Below are 19,051 nucleotides of genomic sequence, written 5' to 3' on the forward strand. Positions count from 1 at the left end.
GAGCTGGATCAAGGGATCCCGTGACCCCCCCCCCCCCCATGGGGTTTGGACTTACCTGATGTGGGGGGGGGGGGGGGGTCAGGGGGTCCCGAGCTCTTTGCTTTCCCCCCCGGATGCCCCGGGTTCCCCTCGCACTTCCCCTTTCCTGCAAGAGGAAGTGTGGGGCCCGCAGGCCACGCCCCCCTCCGCTAAGCCCCTCCCACTGGGTCCCTATAGCCCCGGAGGGGAGGGGGGCTCTTTTAACCCTGTGGAACCTGTTGGGCTCCCTATACGTCCTGTAGCACCTTTGAGTTGGGGGGGGCTCCACAGACCCCATAGGGCTCCCGCATCCTTCATAGAGAGTTCTGGGGGTCCCCATAGGCTCATGGGGCTGCCCCATAGGTGTGTGGGGAGAACTTTAGCGCATCTGGGATGCTCTTAAAGCACGCCTGGGGTCCTTATAGGACCTATAGGGGGTACGGAAGTATATGGGGCCTCTGGGGATGTCCTATAGCCGCTATAGGGTCCCGTACAGGCCCCCTGTGGCACCTTGGGGTCCCTATAGGTCGCTAGCGAGGACCCATACGTCGCGGTCACGGGACCTGGGAGTGCTCTGGTCCCGCCCCTCCCCAGTGACGTCACAAAGGGGCGGGGCTAGGGAAGCCGCGCGGAAGAGCAGCGAGCTGACGGGAGAACCCGCCAAAAAGCTGCGTCACAGCCCGGGCCCCGCCCCCCGCGCGGTCTGATTGGTCGGCGCTCTTGAACCCTTCCCCTCTTTCCTCGAGACGGGCGCTGATTGGCGGAAAGGGGAGAGGGGGCGGGGCGGCGCCGCGGTGACGTCACCTGGCGCGCGGCGCGGCGGACCCCGGAACCAGCGGCGGCGGCGGGAGTGGAGCCACACGCGCAGGGTAAGCGGGGAAGGGGCGGGGCCGAGGACGGGTGGGCGGGGCATGGGCGGCGTGGGCGGGGCCAAGGGAGGGGGCGCGCGGCGGCGGCTCGGGGGGCACTGTAGAGGAAGGAACCGATTGGAGGGCGGGGCTGCGAGCGGTGGGCGTGGCCTGTGAGCCAAGGGAGTGCCTCTGATTGGTGGAAACCGGGGGCGTGGCTTGGAGGGGGCGCGTCGCCTTTGGGTGGGGCTGAAGACTGTGGGCGTGGCCTATAGGGTGTCGGGGCGTGGCTTCCACGACCACGTGCTACCGCCTGCACATACACACACCTCCCCCCCCCCCCCCCCCCCCGCAGGTTGCCATGGCGACGCCTCCCTCTTCTCCCCCCCTCCACCACGATGGAGCTCCCCAGACCCCAACCTTGGTGCAGCCGGGTCCGGGCGAGGGGGATGAAGAAGAGGAGGAGGAGGAGGAGGAGGAGGTGACGTCGGCCATGGTGTCACCGGGGTGTCCCCGCGTGGAGGAGGAGGTGACGGCGGCGGTGACGGCGGCGGCAGCCACGTCGTCGCTGTGGTGCCGGCGCGGCGCAGAGGAGGACGTGACGGCGGCGGGGTGGCGGTGCCGCCGGAAGCACGTGTTCGTGCTGAGCGAGGCCGGGAAGCCCATCTACTCCCGGCACGGCAACGAGGAGGCGCTGGCGGCCACCATGGGCGTCATGATGGCGCTGGTGTCCTTCATCCAGAGCGGGGGCAACGCCATCCGGGCTATCTGTTCTGGTACGTGGGGGGGGTTGGGAGGGGGGGTACCAACCAACCCCCCCTTGACAGTGGGGAGAGCTCCCTGTTAGCTCTGGCCCCTACTGATGGCCTTGGGTACAGGAGTGCCCCAGGGCTGAGCATCATCAACCCCCAGGATTATTTGCCCCCCCCCCCCCCCCCAAATAACTGGGCCAAGGTACAGTCAGCCCTCCCAAAACAACCTCTCTGACAGCCAACACCATGTACAACCAACCCCCAAAACAACCGCTCCTTCTAACAACCAACCCATAATACACAGTCTAATGGGTGGAACTAGATGACCTCAAGGTCCTTTCCAAGGGAAACCATTCTATGGGTGTATGATACAGCAAACCCCGGATACAGCCACCAACCAAAACAACCTTCCCCTCTAACAACCAACCCATAATACACACTCTAATGGTTGGAACTGGATGACCTCAAGGTCCTTTCCAACCCAAACCATTCCATGTCTCTCCAACCCCCCCCGCCCACAGAGGACCGCACACTGGTGTTCGAGCAGCGGGGCCCGCTGCTGCTGGTGTCGGTGTCACGCACGCGGCAGACGGCAGCACAGCTCCGCCGGGAGCTGGCCTTTGTGCACGAGCAGATCCTGAGCCTCCTGACGCGCGGCGGCATCACCCGCGTCTTCGCCCGGCGCCGCGGCTACGACCTCCGCCGCCTCCTGGCCGGCGCCGAAGCCGTCCTCGACCGCCTCTTGTCCGGCGCCGCGGCCGACGGCCGCCTCCTGCTCGGGGCCGCCCGGTGCTTGCCGTTAGCGGCACCGCTGCGGCGGGCGGTGTCGGGGGCTCTGCGCCGCTCCGCCGCCGCCGCCGTCCCCGCACCCGCCTTGGCGGTGCTGGCGGCCAGCGGGAGGTTGGTGACGGCGGCGCGGCAGCGGGCGCTGGCTGAAGGAGGCCGCTTGTGCGCCAGCGACCTCCATCTCCTGCTCAACCTGTTGGGGAGCGGGGTGGGGGCGGGCGAGGTGTGGACTCCCGTCTGCCTGCCCCGCTTCAACCCCGACGGCTACTTCTATGCGTACGCGGCGGCGCTGGGCGAGGAGGAGGAGGATGGCGGCAGTGCAGGCAATGGGGTGACGCTCATCCTGCTGTCGACGGAGCGCGAAGGGTTCTACGCGGCCGCCGGGTGCAGGAGGCAGCTGGAGGAGGCGCTGAGGGCACAGGGGTGGCTGCAGGAGCTGAGCGCGGCGGTGAAAGCGGGAGCAGGATACAGCCCGGCCCGGCCCGGCGCTCCCGAGCTCCGGCATTTCCTGTACAAGCCTTTGGAAGGGCCGGAGGAGATGCAGCAGCTGCCACAGTTTACAAGGTAGGGAATGGGGATGGGATAAGGGGGACATGGGGGGGGGGGGGTCACCACGCTGTGCGCCTGACGCTGGTGCTGGTGTACCCCATAACCGGGTGTAGCCCCGAGCTGGAGGAGCCCTACAGCAGCGAGGAGGAGCAGCACCGGCTCTTTGACCTCTACCATTACCTGCACAGCCGCGTGCACAGCCCGCACCGGCCCCTGCGCCTGCTCTACCACGTGGCCGAGAAGGAGACGCTGTTGGCGTGGGTGAGATGGAGGGCACGGAGGGGTCAAAAGGGACCAGGGTTAATGGGGTTGGAGCCATCAATAGGGACCAGGTTAATGGGGTTGGTGCCATCATTAAGGCCCAGGTTAATGGGGTCAGTGCCATCATTGGGGTCCAGGTTAATGGGGTCAGTGCCATCATTGGGGCCAAGGTTAATGGGGTTGGTGCCATCATTAAGGACAAGGTTAATGGGGTTGGTGCCATCATTAAGGCCCAGGTTAATGGGGTCAGTGCCATCATTGGGGTCCAGGTTAATGGGGTCAGTGCCATCATTGGGGCCAAGGTTAATGGGGTTGGTGCCATCATTAAGGACCAGGTTAATGGGGTCGGAGCCATCATTGGGGCCCAGGTTAATGGGGTTGGTGCCATCATTAAGGCCCAGGTTAATGGGGTCGGAGCCATCATTAAGGCCCAGGTTAATGGGGTTGGTGCCATCATTAAGGACCAGGTTAATGGGGTCGGAGCCATCAATAGGGACCAGGTTAATGGGGTTGGTGCCATCATTAAGGCCCAGGTTAATGGGGTCAGTGCCATCATTGGGGTCCAGGTTAATGGGGTCAGTGCCATCATTGGGGCCAAGGTTAATGGGGTTGGTGCCATCATTAAGGACCAGGTTAATGGGGTTGGTGCCATCATTAAGGACCAGGTTAATGGGGTCAGTGCCATCATTGGGGCCAAGGTTAATGGGGTTGGTGCCATCATTAAGGCCCAGGTTAATGGGGTTGGTGCCATCATTAAGGACCAGGTTAATGGGGTCGGAGCCATCATTGGGGCCCAGGTTAATGGGGTTGGTGCCATCATTAAGGCCCAGGTTAATGGGGTTGGTGCCATCATTAAGGACCAGGTTAATGGGGTCGGAGCCATCATTGGGGCCCAGGTTAATGGGGTCGGAGCCATCATTTAGGACCAGTTTAATGGGGTCGTTGCTCCCACAGGTGACCCCCAAGTTCGAGCTCTATGGCTGCTTCAGCCCCTTGGTGAGCAAGGCCGGCGCCATCGCGGTGCTCACCAAGCTCCTGCGCTGGCTGAAGAAGGAGGAGGACTGGCTCTTCATCCGCTACCCGCCGCCATATTGTGCCGCTGCCCGGCCCGAGGGGGCCGAGGCCGAGGGATGAGGAGGGAATAAAGAGCCATGGCCCGGGAATTGTCGCCTGTGTCCGGGATGGGGGTGGGAAAGGGGGGGGAGCGGATGGGAAATGGAAGGGGGGGGGGGAAGATGGAGGGAGGTGTGAGGGGAATGGGGGGGGCAAAGGGGGGGAATGGAGGGAGGAGGAGGAATGGGAAACATGGAAAAGGTGACAGGAAAATGAGGGTAAAAAGGGGTGGAAAAGGGATAAAAATGTGACAGAAAAGAGGGTGAAAATTGGATAAGAAAGGAGGGAAATGGGAGAGAAAATGGAGGTGAAATGGGGCTGGAAAATGGGGGGAGAAGGGGGGAGGAGATGAGGGGAAGCCATGACAGAAAATGGCGGGAGGAAGGGACAGGGAGGAGGTGATGGGGAAATGGAGGGGGGAAATGGGGCAGAAAATGGGATAAAATGAGGGGAAAATGGGATAAAATGAAGGAAAAATAGATAAAATGAAGGAAAATTGGATAAAATGAAAGAAAATTGGACAGAAAAGAGTGAAAAAGGGACAAAATGGTTGGAGGAGAGGGCAGGAGAGATGTGGGAAAGGTGACAGGAAAATGAGGGCATAAAGGGGTGGAAAATAGAGGAAAATGTGCTAAAATGAGGGGGAAAGGGGAGGGAATGTGGGGGTGAAATGGGGATAGAAAATGGTGAGAGGAGGGGGAGGAGGTGAGGGGAAGCCATGACAGAAAATGGCGGGGGGGGGGGGGGGCAGGAGAGATGTGGGAAAGGTGACAGGAAAATGAGGGCAAAAAGGGGTGGAAAAGGGACAAAAATGTGACAGAAAAGAGGGTGAAAATGGGACAAGAAAGGAGGGAAATGGGAGAGAAAATGGAGGTGAAATGGGGCTGGAAAATGGGGGGAGAAGGGGGCAGGAGATGAGGGGAAGCCATGACAGAAAATGGCGGGAGGAAGGGACAGGGAGGAGGTGATGGGGAAATGGAGGGGGGAAATGGGGCAGAAAATGGAGGAAAATGGGATAAAATGAAGAAAAATTGGCTAAAATGAAGGAAAATGGGATAAAATGAGGGGAAAAGGGGAGGGAAAAGGTGCAGGAAACTGAGAGGGAAGAGGGGAGAGAAAAGGCTGGAAAAGGGGATGAGAAAAGGGCAAAGAGGGGAGAAAATGGAGGGGAAGGGGGACAAGGAAGAGGGAAATGAGGATAAAATGGGGGCAGAAAGGGAATAAAATGGGGGGAATAAGAGGGAGAAAAGGGAGGAGAATAGGGGATCAGGGGATGGAGGTGACAGCAAAGAGGGAAAGATGGGATGGAAAAGGGAGGGAAGATGATGGGAAACGGGGAAGGAAGGTGATGGGGGGAGCACGAAAGGTGGGAAGAGGGGCTGGGAAATGCAGGGAAATGGGAGGAGAAGCAGAGAGGAGGGGAATGAGAGGGGAAATGATGGAGGGAATGGGATGGAGAGCATCAGGGAGGGGGGACATGGGGGAGCATCCTCCCCATTGTCCCCATTGTGTCCCATCAGGCTCCAGTGATGGACGGTGCTGAGGCACTGGGTGAGGCACACGTGTGATCCCACGTGTGTTCCATGTATGCATGTTCCATGTCCATGTGTTCCATGTCCGTGTGTTCCATGGCCGTGTCCCTGTGTCTGTCCTCAGCTCCCCTTCATCCCCCCATTGCTGGGGGCCCACGGCCAGAGGCGTTGCTGGACCAGATCCGCAGCCTGCACCGGGGTGAGTGATGGGGACCCCCTCATGGGTCCCTCTGTCTGGTCCTGTGGTGTCTGTCACCATCATCATCCATCTTCATCATCCTCCATCATCATTCATCTTCACTGTCATCATCATCCATCTTCATCATCATCTGTCATCATCCTCATCATCATCATCATCATCCTCATCATCATAATCATTCTCATCATCCTCATCATCATCCATCATCCATCATCATTCATCTTCATCGTCATCATCATCCATCTTCATCCAACATCATCATCATCGTCATCCATCATCATCATCATCCATAATCATCATCCCTCTTGATCCAATATCCATCATCATCCATCATCACCCATCCTCCACCATCATCATCATCATCCATCTTCATCCAACCTCCATCACCTTCATCCATTATCATCCACCCCCATCATCCCCATCCCCTCCCCCCCCCCAGCACGTGAGGCTGCAGCGCGGGAGCTGGCAGAGGCTCAGGGCCACAGCGCGGGGCTGCACCGGCACCTGCAGCAGCGTGAGTGGGGACCCCAATGTTTGGGGGGTACCTTATCAATGGGGGGGACCCTGCTGGTGGGGGGGGAGGGGGAACCCAGTGTTGGGGGGCCCTGATGTTTGAGGGGGTCTCTGTTTTGGGGGGAACCACCCTGGCTTTGGGTGCTGGCTGCAGTAGAGGAGCAGCGGGCGGCGCTGGACGGGCTCTGGCAGCAGAAGCAGGGTGAGTCCATGGCCTGGGGGCACTTTGGGGGCTGGGGGGGGGTCAAGGGGGGGTTTTGGGGGAGGTTCGGGGGGGGTTTGGGGGGTTAAGGGGGTGTTTGGGGGTGTTAAAGGGGGTTTTTGGAGGGGCTCAAGGGGTTAATTTGGGGGTCAAGGGGGGTTTGGGGGGTTCAAATGGGCATTTGTGGGGGTTTTGGGGGGTCAAGAGGGGGGTTAGGGGGGTCAAGAGGGGGTTGGGGGTTCAAATGGTTTGGGGGGTCAGTGGGGGGTTTGGGGGTCAAGGGGGGTTTTGGGGGGCTTAAGAGCGGTTAAGGGGGGTTCAAATGGGGGTTTTGGGGGTCCCTTCATTGTGCCCCCCCAGAGGCACTGCGGGTGGCACGGCTGCGCAGAGAGGAGGTGGAGGCTGAAGGTCAAAGGTGAGCAGGAGGGGCCATGGGGTCCTCTTGTGACCAACCCCACCTCTGAACACATCATGTGACTGCTGACCCTTGACATCCGGATGACCTCTGATCCCACAGGTGACCTCCCCCTTCACCCTGAAGACCCCTGTTGACCCCTCACCCCCCTACTCCCCCACCAACCCCTTATCCCCCCATTGACCCTTGTTCTCTCTGACGCCCCTCATTGACCCTTGCCCCTGCCCTTTCTCCCCCCATGACCTCTGACGACCTCCTCCTTGACCCCGTGAACTTTAACCCCCTGACCCTGCAGGCGCCGGGGCCGCTGCCTGAGCCAGCAGCAGGAGGTGGTGGGGGCGGGGGAGCAGCGGAGCCGCCTCCGCCTGCAGCGCCGCGCACACAGGTCTGGGGGTCACGTGGGCACGGGTCAGCTGCCAGCGGTCACGTGACCCAGGTGTCACCCACGTGTCCCCTCCACAGGGAGCAGTTCTGGAGGCAGCTCGAGGACATCATGGAGCAGCACAAGAGGCTGCGGGAGGAGCACGTGAGGCCACGCCCATGTGACCACGCGCCCCCCCCCCGAAACGCCCCCCACCACTAGCCCCACCCCCTACCCCCATGGCCCCTTCTCCTGCAGGCCCCGGCCCATTTGGAGGCTGAACTGGAACGGCTGGAGGAGGCCATGGGGAAGCTGCTGAGCCAGGGTGAGCCCCAGAGCCCCCATTTGGACCCATGCCCCCCCCCATTGAGCCCATCGCCCCCCCATTAAGCCCATCGCCGCCCCCATTGAATCCATGGCCCCCCCCATTGAGCCCATCGCCCCCTCCCATTGAATCCATGGCCCCCCCTTGGAACCATGTTCACCTCCCCATTGAACCCATTGCCCCCCCATTACCACCATGGGCCCCCCCCACAAGGCAACAAGCCCCGCCCCCCCCGCAGAGCGCCGCCTGCTGGAGGCAGAGCAGCAGCTGGGACCCGAAGCCTTCGTGGCCATGTGAGTGCCTGGAGGCCCCGCCCACCCAGCGCTTGGCCCCGCCCATTGTGTTCCTTGCCCCTCCCTCTCCCCCCTGACTCCGCCTCCCCACCCCCCATTCCCGCAGCCGATTGGTGGAGCAGGAAGCAGAGTGGGCGCGGCAGCAGCTGGGGGCGGAGCTTGAACGGCGTCAGAGCAGCCAGCACCGTCGGGACAGGTGGGTACCGCCCCCGCACAGGCCACGCCCACTGGGTGGCCCACGTGGCCACTCCCCCTCTCACTCTGGCCCCGCCCCCTTTAGGTTGGCGAAGGAGCTGGAGCAGCTGCAGCACCCTATGGAGGCTCAGTGAGGAGTGAAGGGGGGGACCTATAGGTCCCCTATGGACCCCTCCATACGTTCCTACGTCATCGTCTTACGTCACTACGTCCCACCTACGACACTACGCCCCCCCCCAATAAACGTTCTTACACCCACCCCGTTTCCGTGTCTCTATGGTGGCTCAGGAGGTACACGGGACATCCCCAACATGGCTGCCTCCATCGGCGGCCGCCTTTTTACCACGTCCCACTATAGGAAGGACCTCCCCCATATCCCACTCCAACAACGTCCTTACGTCACCTCCTACGTCACCAATACACGTTCTTAACCCTCCCCCCCCATCTGTATCTATGGGAGCTCAGGATGACCAGGGGCCATCCCCCCCCCAACATGGCCGCCTCCATGCGCGGCCGCCATTTTGCCGCCTGTCCCCACCGTACGCGCCGCCATTTTGTGCCGCTGTACGCACGCGCAGGTGCCATTTGACGAACGGGAACCGCCATCTTAGCTGTGGGCTTCCCCCCCCCCCTTCGTTCCTCACACGGAACCGGAACCGGAAGCTGGAAGCGCTTTCTTCCTTCCGGCTTATGGCGGAGCCCGTTGCGGCCGAGCAGCGATGGTGAGCGGATGTTGGGGTCTGTGTGGGGAGGGGGCAATGGAGGCCCTGCCCCTCCCCCACCGCCCCCGCCCCCCCCACCTCCCCCGCCCCCCCTAACTCCCCCCTGCCCCCCGCCCCATTGCCGTGTGCGGCCCCACAGGACAGCGAGTTCTCGGACGCGGAAGCGGGGCCGGGGGGGGAGGAGAACGCGCCCGTTTACTGCGTGTGCCGCAAACCGGACATCAACTGCTTCATGATGTGAGTGGGGGGGGCCGGAGACCCCGGTTATGGGGGTGAAAACCCCGGTTATGGGGCTGAACCCGGGGATATGGGGCTGAAACCCCCCCGGTTATTGGTCTGAAAACCCCAGTTACGGGGCTAAAATCCCCTCCATTATGGGGCTGAAGGCCCCCGGTTATGGGGCTGAACCCGCGGTTATGGGGCTCTCCGGGTGCTTGAGACACGGGGGGGGGGGGGTTTGGACCCCTGGATGCTGTTGGGGGGGGGATTCTGGACCCCTCAGTTCCTCTGGGGGGGGGGGGGGGTTGGGACCCTTTTAAAGGGGTTTGCTGGGGGGTCTGAACCCCTGAATCCCTCATGGGGAGGATTAGGGGGTGCTTTTGGGGGGGGTGTTTAAGGACCCTGCCCCCCTATAGGGGTGATTTGGGGGGGGGGGAGTGGGGATGGCTCAGCCCCCCCACCGTGCCCCCCCCCCCCATAGCGGATGTGACAACTGCAATGAGTGGTTCCATGGCGACTGCATCAACATCACCGAGAAGATGGCCAAGGCCATCCGGGAGTGGTACTGCCTGCAGTGCCGGGGTGAGCCCCTTGGGGGGGGCACCCCCATTGCTTCCAAACCCCCCCTTATTGTGTCCTAAGGGGAAGGGTTTGGGTTGTGTTGAGGTCTATGGGGAGAAGGGGGAGTTTGGGGTCTTTTGGAGGGGGGGGTGTGAGATTTGGGTTGCTCTTTGGGGGGTTTTGGGTGCTCTTTGGGGGGGGGGGGGTCCTGGATTCCTTTTCTGGGGTTCAAATGGTCTGGGTTGGGACTGAGAGGGGGAAATGGGGGTGGCTTGGATCCCATTTATGGGCATTTGGGGGGGGTATGGGTTGGAATTTCGGAGGGGGGGCTAAAATTGGGGGTCCCAAATCCTTGAATCCCCTTTATGGGGGCTCTGTGTTGAGGTTGGGGGGGGGGAAATGGGGCTCCTTGCTGTTACGGGTGTTGGGGGGGTTTATATTGGGTCCCAACCCCTCCCCCCATTCCTGCTTTTTCCCCCCCATTTCCCCTTTCTCCCCATTCCCCTTTCCCCCCTCATTCGCATTCCCCCCCATCCCCATTTCCCCCATCCCTATTTCCCCCCCATTCCCCCCCATTCCCATTCCCCCCCATTCCCATTCCCCCCCATTCCCATTTCCCCCCCTTTCCTCCAGAGAAGGACCCGAGCCTGGAGATCCGCTACCGCCACAAGAAATGGCGCGAGAAGGAGCGTGAGCACGAGAGCTCCAAAGCCCAGGAGCTGGCTCTGGAGCAGGGCAGAGCAGCCAAGGTGTGTGTGTGGGGGGGGCTGTGGGGTTAAAGGGGTTCCCCACCGCGCCCCACAGGGCTCCTGACACGTGGCTCCTGCCCCACAGATCAAGCGCTCGGCGCGGATGTGTGGGGAGTGCGAGGCCTGCAGGCGGCCGGAGGACTGCGGCCACTGCGACTTCTGCCGCGACATGAAGAAGTTTGGCGGCCCCAACAAGATCCGCCAGAAGTGCCGGTTGCGGCAGTGCCAGCTGCGCGCGCGCGTCAGTCCTAGCGGGGTGTTAGCGTGGTGTTAGCGTGGTGTTAGTGTGGTGTTAGTGGGTTGGAATGTGGTGTTAGTGTGGTGTTAGTGGGTTGGAGTGTGGTGTTAGCATGGTGTTAGTGTGGTGTTAGTGTGGTGTTAGTGTGGTGTTAGTGGGTTGGAGTGTGGTGTTAGTGTGGTGTTAGTGTGGTCTTAGTGTGGTCTTAGTGTGGTGTTAGCGGGTTGGAGTGTGGTGTTAGCATGGTGTTAGTGTGGTGTTAGTGTGGTGTTAGCGTGGTCTTAGTGTAGTCTTAGTGTGGTGTTAGCGGGTTGGAGTGTGGTGTTAGCATGGTGTTAGTGTGGTGTTAGCGTGGTCTTAGTGTGGTCTTAGTGTGGTGTTAGCGGGTTGGAGTGTGGTGTTAGTGTGGTGTTAGTGGGTTGGAGTGTGGTGTTAGTGTGGTGTTAGCGGGTTGGAACATGATGTTAGTGGGTTGGAGCGTGGTGTTAGTGTATTGGAGTGTGCTGTTAGCATGGTGTTAGCGTATTGGAAAGCGGTGTTAGCGTGGTGTTAGTGTGTTGGAGTGTGTTGTGAGCATGTTTGAATGTGTTAGGGTGTTGGAAACATGTTAATGTGTTGGAAGTATATTGTTAGCATATGGGAATGTGTTGGGAGCATGTTGTTAGCCTGTTGGAATGTGTTAGTGTGTTGGGAACGTGTTAATATGTTGGGAAGTATTAGCGTGTTGGAGAATATTGTTAGCATGTTGGAACATGTTAACATGTTGGGAGTGTGTTGCTAGCGTGTGGGAGCATGTTAATGTGTTGGGAGTGTGTTGTGAACATGTTGGAATGCGTTAGTGTGTTGTTAGCGTGTCCCTCTGTGCCCCATGTTCTTGGCATGTTCCTGACATGTCTCTTTCTCCCCCAGGAGTCCTACAAGTACTTCCCTACCTCAGTGAGTCCTGGAGCCCTTTGGGGGGGGAGGGGGTTGGGGGGTCCCATGGGGCTGGGGGGTCCCATGGGGCTGGGGGGGGGGGGGGGGTGTTGGGGGTCCCCATTATACCTGGGTGCCTCCATGGTGGCAATAGGGGGGTCCCCACGATACTCACATCCCCCCATAGTGGCAATAGGGGGGTCCCCACGATACTCACATCCCTCCATAGTGGCAATAGGGGGGTCCCCATGATACCCAGGCTCCCCTCTAGAGGCAATAGGGGGTTCACCCCAATACCCAGACCCCCCCATAGCAGACATAGGGGTTCCCTCAATACCCAGATCCCCCCATAGCAGCCATAGGGGGGTCCTTGCTCCCTGGCTGTGGGTCTGGGGTGGCTTTGACTCTGCCCCCCCCCGCAGCTGGCGCGGGGGCGCGAGGGGGACCTGGAGCTGCTGAAGGGGCCCCCCGAGAGCCTCTCGGATGAGGAGCTGCCGCTGGAGCCCCGGCTCTACCAGGAGCTCTGCGCCGGAGCCTTCGATGAGCACGGCCTGGTGAGGACCCCGCCAGCGGCCGGAGCCAGAGCCCGTTCCAATGGGGCTGAAATGGGGACCCAAAACACCCCCAAACTGCACCGAATCCCGTTCAAATGCAGCCAGAATGGGCATCTGGGGACCCAAACTGCACCGAATCCTGTTCGAATGGGGCTAAAATGGGCAAAAATGGGGAGCTGGGGACCCAAACCACCCCCAAAATGCACTGAATCCTGTTCAAATGGGGCCAGAATGGGCTGAATTAGGATCTGGGGACCCAGACTGCACCAAACCCATTTGAATGGGGGCAGAGTGGGCTAAATGGGGAGCTGGGGACCCAGAGTGCACCAAATCCCATTCAAATGGGGCCAGAATGGGCTAAATTAGGATCTGGGGACCCAAAACACCCACAAAACGCGCTGAATCCTGTTCAAATGGGGCCAAAAGGGGTTGAATTAGACTTTGGGGACCTCAAAACACCCACAGAATGCACCAGATTCCACTCACATGGGGCCAGAATGGGCTACATGGGGAGCTGGGGACCCAGAATGCACCGAATCCTGTTTGAATGGGGCTAAAATGGCCAAAATTGGGAGCTGGGGACCCAAAATGCACCAAATCCCTTTGGAATGGGTCCGGAATGAACGTGTTCCCCTCCAGCCGTGGCTCAGTGACCCCGAGGATGCCCCTTTCCTCGATCCTGTCCTACGCAAACGGGCGGTCAAAGTCAAGCACGTCAAGCGCCGGGAGAAGAAGTCAGACAAGAAGGTCTGTACTGGTCTATACTGGTTTATACTGGGTCTAATGACGGGTGGGAGGGGCACTGGTGTTTACTGGGAGCCACTGGAGAGGCTCCTGGTTGTCTCTGGGAAGTGCTGGTGAGCCCCGCGCTGCACTGGTGGGAACTGGAGGTTACTGGGAGGTACTGGGATGGGCAAAGGGTAACTGGGAGGGCTTCTGACAGCCCACAGGGTCCTACTGGTATGACTGGGGCTTACTGGGAGGCTCTGATTCCTATTGGGAGGGTCACTATAGCCCCTTGTTGCTTCCTTTTGCCCCGTTTCCCACTATTGCCCTCTATTGCCCCATATCACAACTTACTGCTCCCTATTGCCTCCATTGCCCTGTCATCCCCTATTGCTTCCTATTGCCCACTATCGCCCCCCCATCGTTATCACCCCCATTGCTCACTATCGCCCCCCTATCGCTCACTATCGCCCCCCTATCGCTCACTATCGCCCCCCTATCGCTCACTATCGCCCCCCTATCGCTCACTATCGCCCCCCATTGCTCACTATCGCCCCCTATCGCTCACTATCGCCCCCCATTGCTCACTATCGCCCCCTATCGCTCACTATCGCCCCCCATTGCTCACTATCGCTCACTATCGCCCCCCCATTGCTCACTATTGCTCACTATCGCCCCCTATCGCTCACTATCGCCCCCCCATTGCTCACTATCGCCCCCCCATTGATCACTATCGCCCCCTATCGCTCACTATCGCCCCCCATTGCTCACTATCGCCCCCTGTCGCCGCAGAAGGAGGAGCGCTACAAGCGGCACCGGCAGAAGCCGCGGCACCGGGAGCGCAGCCGCCACCCCGAGCGCGCCGACACACGGGACCCAGCGGGGCTGGGGCAGTGCCTGGGCCCCGGCTGCACCCGCCCGGCCCGGCCGCCCTCCAAGTACTGCAGCGAGGCCTGTGGGGTCAAACTGGCTGCCAAGTGAGTATGGACCAGTATAGACCAGTATAGATCCATGTGGAGATCCTGCCCTAATGGATCCTATTGATCCCAATGGCTCCCACTGATCCCATTGGATCCCACTGCTTCTGTTCCCCCGCAGCCGCATCTACGAGATCCTGACCCAATGGATCCCCTTGACCCCAATGAATCCCATTGACCCCAGTGGATCCCATTGACCCCAGTGAATCCTATTGACCCCAGTGGATCCCATTGATCCCGTGGCTCTCGTTCACGCCAGCTGAATCTATGAGATCCTGCCCCAATTGATCCTATTGATCCCAATAGATCCTGTTCACTTGCAGCCGCATCTATGAGATTCTGCCCCAATGGATCCCACTGATCCTATTGACCCCAATGGATGCTGTTCCCCTGCAGCCGCATCTACGAGATCCTACCCCAATGGATCCTCTTGACCCTAATGGATCTTTTCGACCCCAATGGATCTCATTGACCCCAATGGATCCCACTGATCCAAATGGATCCCATTGATCCCAATGGATCTCATTGATCCCAGTGGATCCCACTGATCCCAGTGGGTCCCAATGATCCCAATGGATCACAGTGGATCCCACTGATCCCGATGGATCTCATTGATCACAATGGATCCCACTGATCCCATTGGATCTAATTGATCCCAATGGATCCCAGTGGATCCCACTGATCCCAGTGGATCCCACTGATCCCAATGAATCTCACTGATCCCAATGAATCTCACTGATCCCAATGGATCCCACTGATCCCATTGGATCTAATTGATCCCAATGGATCCCAGTGGATTCCAGTGATCCCAGTGGATCCCCCTGATCCCAATGAATCTCACTGATCCCAATGAATCTCACTGATCCCAATGGATCCCACTGATCCCATTGACCCCAATGGATCCCGCCGACCCAAATGAATCCCCCTGACCCCATTGGACGCCGTTCCCCCCGCAGCCGCATCTACGAGATCCTGCCGCAGCGCATCCAGCAGTGGCAGCAGAGCCCGTGCGTGGCAGAGGAGCACGGGAAGCGGCTCCTGGAGCGCATCCGGCGCGAGCAGCACCAGGCGCGCCTGCGCCTGCAGGAGATGGAGCGGCGCTTCCACGAGCTCGAGGCGCTCATCGCCCGCGCCAAGGGGCACCCGGCCCGCGAGGACGAGGAGGTGGGGGGGGGGGGACCCCCAACCTGCCCCCCCCCCCTCCGGGCTCATGGGGATCCCCCCATCCCCTTTGCTTTGGGACCCCCTGAACCCCAAACCTGCCCCCCCCTCCGGGCTCATGGGGATCCCGCATCCCCTTTGCTTTGGGACCCCCTGGACCCCAAACCTGCCCCCCCCCCCTCCGGGCTCATGGGGATCCCCCCATCCCCTTTGCTTTGGGACACCCTGAACCCCAAACCTGCCTCCCCACCAGGCTCATGGGGATCCCCCCCATCCCCCCTGGCTCCTAGAGACCCCCCCCCCCAAACCCTTTCCCACCCCCCCATCCCTTCCACTTCAGTCCCCATTGAACCCCAACACCCCCCTTGGCTCCTGGGATCCCCCTGAGCTCTTTACCACCCCCATCGCCCATTCTTAGGGACCCCCTGAACCCCAAAACACACCCAAGGCTTTTAGGGTCCCCCTAATGAACCCTTTACCCCCCCATCCCCTTTGCTTTGGGACCCCCTGAACCCCTTAGCCCTTGGGCAACCCCCTTTGAACACCCAACCTTGAGTAACTGGGTCCCATTGAACCCCAAAATCCCCCCCCCCCAGGGCTCTTGGGCTCCCCCAACCCCTTTAATCCCCCCCATCCCCCTTGCTTTGCTTTGGTCCACATTGAACCCCAAAACACCCCCTGGGTCCTAGAGACCCCCCCTACCCCTTTACCCCCCCATCCCTTCCCCTTCAGTCCCCATTGAACCCCCACCACCCCCTTTGGCTCCCTTTACCCCCCCATCCCCCATCCTTGGGGACCCCCACGAACCCCAAAACACCCCCAAGGCTTTTGGGGTCCCCCCCTTTAACCCCCCCGCCCCATAGAGCACGGAGGGGGACAGCGAGGACACGGACCTGCAGATCTTCTGCGTCTCCTGCGGTCACCCCATCAACCCCAAGGTGGCGCTGCGGCACATGGAGCGCTGCTACGCCAAGGTACCCATGGGCCCTATAGGCACCCATGGGCCCTATAGGCACCCGTAGGGATGCCCCCAGGCCTCAGGAGCAGCCCCACACAGCCTGGGGTTGCCCTAAGGGGGTAGAGGGGTTGGATGCACCCTGTTGTGGGGTGGTAAAGGGGCTTCCTATAGGGTATAGGGGCGTCTTACAGGCTATAGGGGATATATGTGGGGTTATATGGGGGATATAGGGGATTTTGGGAGGGTGTATAGGGGTTATGGAGGGGTTATGTGTTATATTGAGGCTATAGGGGTTGAATGGACCCTGTTGTGGGGTGCTAAAGGGGCTTTCTATAGGGTATAGAGGTTCTTATGGGCTGTAGGGGCTATATGTGGGGCTGTATGGGATATATAGGGCATCTTGGAAGGCTGTATATAGGGGTTATGTGGAGGGATTATGTGTTATATTGGGGCCATAGGGGTCAGATTGACCCTGCTGTGGGGTACTATAGGGGCTCCCTGGGGGCTATAGGGCTTCGCTATGGGGCTGTAAGGTGGATATAACATATTATGGGGGGCTATAGGTGCCATGCAGACCCCACTATGGGCCTCTATGGGGCCTCTGATGGGGTCCCTATAGGCCCCAGCACCTATAGCCCCCCCTCCTTTCACTGCAGTACGAGAGCCAAACATCCTTCGGCTCCATGTACCCCACACGCATCGAGGGGTGAGTGGGGGGGGCATCCATGGGGGTTGTCCTGCACCCATGGGTGCCCCCATTGACACTTTGGGTGCTCCCCCCTCCCCCCCCCTCCCAGGGCCACCCGCCTCTTCTGTGACGTCTACAACCCCCAAAGCAAGACCTATTGCAAGCGCCTGCAGGTGCTGTGCCCTGAGCACTCGAGGGACCCCAAGGTGAGGGCACCCATGGGTGCTGGGGGGCAATGGGGGGGTAAAAGAGAGAGGAATGGGGTTAATGGGAGCCTGTGTGGATGGAGGAGGTTGGGGTGCACCCGTGGGTGCTGTGGGGGCGCTCACAACACACTACAGGGTGCACCCATGGGTGCTGGGGGGTGCTCACACCATGCTATAGGGTGCACCCATGGCTGTCCACCGTGATATATGGTGCACCTATAGATGTTATGGAGCACTCCCCATGCTACAGGGTGCACCCATCCCACACCCTGTGCTCCTACCCATTACTATGGGGTGCACCCACAGATGCTGGCAGCTGCGCGAAATACTACAGGGGGCACCTATGGGTGCTGGGGCGGCTATCCACCATTTCATGAACTGCACCCATAGGTGCTGATGCCCTCCCCATTACCCCCATAGGTGCTGATGCCCCCATTGTCCCCTTAGGTACTGGTGCCCCCATTGCCCCCATAGGTGCTGATGCCCCCATAGGTACTGATGCCCCCATAGGTGCTGATGCCCCCATAGGTACTGATGCCCCCATAGGTGCTGATGCCCCCCCCATTGCCCCCACAGGTGCCTGCGGATGAGGTCTGTGGGTGTCCTCTGGTGCGCGACGTCTTCGAGCTCACCGGGGAGTTCTGCCGCGCCCCCAAGCGCCGCTGCCACCGCCACTACTGCTGGGAGAAGCTGCGCCGCGCAGAGGTGGACCTGGAGCGCGTGCGCGTGGTGAGCCAATGGCAGCGCGGGATGGAGCGCGGTGGGGACCAATGGGGGGGCGAGGGTACCGGAAGGGCACCAATGAGAGGCCAGGATTGAGGGGAGGGGGTGGGGCACACACACACCAGGGGAACCAATGGGGCGTCAAAGGTACTGCAACGCACCAATGGGAGGCCGGGATGGAGCAGGGTGGGGACCAATGGGATGTCAAGGGTACCGCAAGGGCAGCAATGGGGATGCTGAGGATGCTACAAGGGCCGCAATGGGGATGCCAGGGGCACCAATGGGGCACAAGGGGCACCCCAGGGTCTCCAGTGCCATACGAGGGGCCCCCCAGTGCCTTGGCCTCTGTCCCCATGGGCATCCCAATGTCCCATCCCTGTCCCCATGTCCCTGTTGCTGTGCGCGGGCCCTATGGGTATCCCCATTTCCCTGTCCCAGTGGGTGTCCCTATTTCCCTCTCACTGTCCACATGGATATCCCCATGCCCCTGTCCTTGTGGATGTCCCCATCCCTGTTGCTGTGTCCTGTGGCTATCCCCATGGCTATCCCCATCCCCCTGTCCCTATCTCAATGGCTGTCCCCAATGCCCTTGTCCCCATGAGTATCCCCATGGATTTCCCCCTCCCCACGCTCCCCCTCTCCCCGCAGTGGTACAAGCTGGACGAGCTCTTCGAGCAGGAGCGCAATGTGCGGGCGGCCATGACGAACCGAGCGGGGCTGCTGGCGCTGATGCTGCACCAAACCATCCAGCACGACCCCCTCACCACCGACCTGCGCTCCGAGCGCTGACCCCCCCCATGGACACCCCCATGGACACCCCCCCCATGGACCCCTCCATGGGCACCTCCATGGACACCCCCCATGGACACCCCCCCCATGGACCCCTCCATGGGCCCCTCCATGGACAGCCCCGGGATACCCCCATGAACCCCTCCGTGGACACCCCCATGGACACCGCCCCCATGGACCCCTCCATGGACCCATCAATGGACCCCTCCATGGACACCCCCATGGACACCCCCATGGACACCCCCATGGACCCCTCCATGGAGGATGCTCCCCTATGGACCCTCCATGGACTTGTCCATGGACACCCCCCACTCAGGACCCACATGGACTCTCCCCATGGACTGCTCCATGGAGGATCCTGCTCCCCCCCCATGGATCCTATACCCCAACCCTGCTGCCCCCCAAATAAAATCGGTGTCAAGGGAGGTGGATGTGGGGTGTCTGTGGGGCTGGGTGGGAGTTATAGTGTGGGGGGTGGCAAGAGAGCTTGGGGTGCCTATAGG

General features: G+C 60.6%; 3 protein-coding genes across 4 annotated transcripts; all 3 read left to right on the forward strand.

Annotated features, from left to right (window-relative positions):
* Positions 1-807: 807 nt before the first annotated feature.
* On the forward strand, positions 808-4,377 carry MON1B (MON1 homolog B, secretory trafficking associated). The gene is made up of 5 exons (XM_034071725.1): positions 808-887; positions 1,222-1,642; positions 2,140-2,968; positions 3,067-3,214; positions 4,169-4,377. The coding sequence occupies exons 2-5, from the start codon at positions 1,228-1,230 to the stop codon at positions 4,346-4,348; spliced, it is 1,572 nt and encodes a 523-aa protein (XP_033927616.1). The 5' UTR covers positions 808-887; positions 1,222-1,227; the 3' UTR covers positions 4,349-4,377.
* Positions 4,378-4,711: 334 nt separating this feature from the next.
* LOC117437414 (synaptonemal complex central element protein 1-like) lies at positions 4,712-8,620 on the forward strand. The gene is made up of 12 exons (XM_034071758.1): positions 4,712-4,725; positions 5,848-5,878; positions 5,984-6,058; positions 6,498-6,572; positions 6,726-6,773; positions 7,134-7,188; positions 7,484-7,573; positions 7,651-7,714; positions 7,808-7,874; positions 8,113-8,167; positions 8,274-8,363; positions 8,448-8,620. Exons 2-12 carry the CDS (start codon positions 5,857-5,859, stop codon positions 8,494-8,496), a joined length of 690 nt encoding a protein of 229 aa, XP_033927649.1. The 5' UTR covers positions 4,712-4,725; positions 5,848-5,856; the 3' UTR covers positions 8,497-8,620.
* Positions 8,621-9,011: 391 nt separating this feature from the next.
* LOC117437393 (CXXC-type zinc finger protein 1) lies at positions 9,012-18,706 on the forward strand. 2 transcript variants are annotated; one of them, XM_034071719.1, is made up of 15 exons: positions 9,012-9,084; positions 9,224-9,321; positions 9,785-9,885; positions 10,498-10,613; positions 10,699-10,854; positions 11,761-11,787; positions 12,189-12,320; positions 12,960-13,067; positions 13,839-14,023; positions 14,980-15,187; positions 16,048-16,158; positions 16,799-16,848; positions 16,940-17,036; positions 17,613-17,765; positions 18,408-18,706. In XM_034071719.1, the coding sequence occupies exons 1-15, from the start codon at positions 9,082-9,084 to the stop codon at positions 18,546-18,548; spliced, it is 1,686 nt and encodes a 561-aa protein (XP_033927610.1). In that variant the 5' UTR covers positions 9,012-9,081; the 3' UTR covers positions 18,549-18,706. The 2 variants fall into 2 exon arrangements, with proteins under 2 accessions (XP_033927610.1, XP_033927611.1); XM_034071720.1 differs by lacking the exon at positions 12,189-12,320.
* Positions 18,707-19,051: the final 345 nt, after the last annotated feature.

Source organism: Melopsittacus undulatus, chromosome 22, assembly GCF_012275295.1.
Source record: "Melopsittacus undulatus isolate bMelUnd1 chromosome 22, bMelUnd1.mat.Z, whole genome shotgun sequence".
Classification (NCBI taxonomy): Eukaryota; Metazoa; Chordata; class Aves; order Psittaciformes; family Psittaculidae; genus Melopsittacus; species Melopsittacus undulatus.

Bases quoted from the DNA above. Each gene is read 5' to 3' on its own strand.
- LOC117437414 (XM_034071758.1), top strand. From the start codon at position 5,857: ATGGACGGTGCTGAGGCACTGG. The intron at 7,715-7,807 runs GTGAGGCCACGC...CTTCTCCTGCAG, and splicing joins AGAGGCTGCGGGAGGAGCAC to GCCCCGGCCCATTTGGAGGC. The intron at 7,875-8,112 runs GTGAGCCCCAGA...CCCCCCCCGCAG, and splicing joins GGGGAAGCTGCTGAGCCAGG to AGCGCCGCCTGCTGGAGGCA.
- LOC117437393 (XM_034071719.1), top strand. The intron at 9,886-10,497 runs GTGAGCCCCTTG...CCTTTCCTCCAG, and splicing joins GTACTGCCTGCAGTGCCGGG to AGAAGGACCCGAGCCTGGAG. The intron at 10,855-11,760 runs GTCAGTCCTAGC...TTTCTCCCCCAG, and splicing joins AGTGCCAGCTGCGCGCGCGC to GAGTCCTACAAGTACTTCCC.
- MON1B (XM_034071725.1), top strand. From the start codon at position 1,228: ATGGCGACGCCTCCCTCTTCTCCCCCCCTCCACCACGATGGAGCTCCC. The intron at 1,643-2,139 runs GTACGTGGGGGG...CCCCGCCCACAG, and splicing joins CATCCGGGCTATCTGTTCTG to AGGACCGCACACTGGTGTTC. The intron at 3,215-4,168 runs GTGAGATGGAGG...TTGCTCCCACAG, and splicing joins AGGAGACGCTGTTGGCGTGG to GTGACCCCCAAGTTCGAGCT.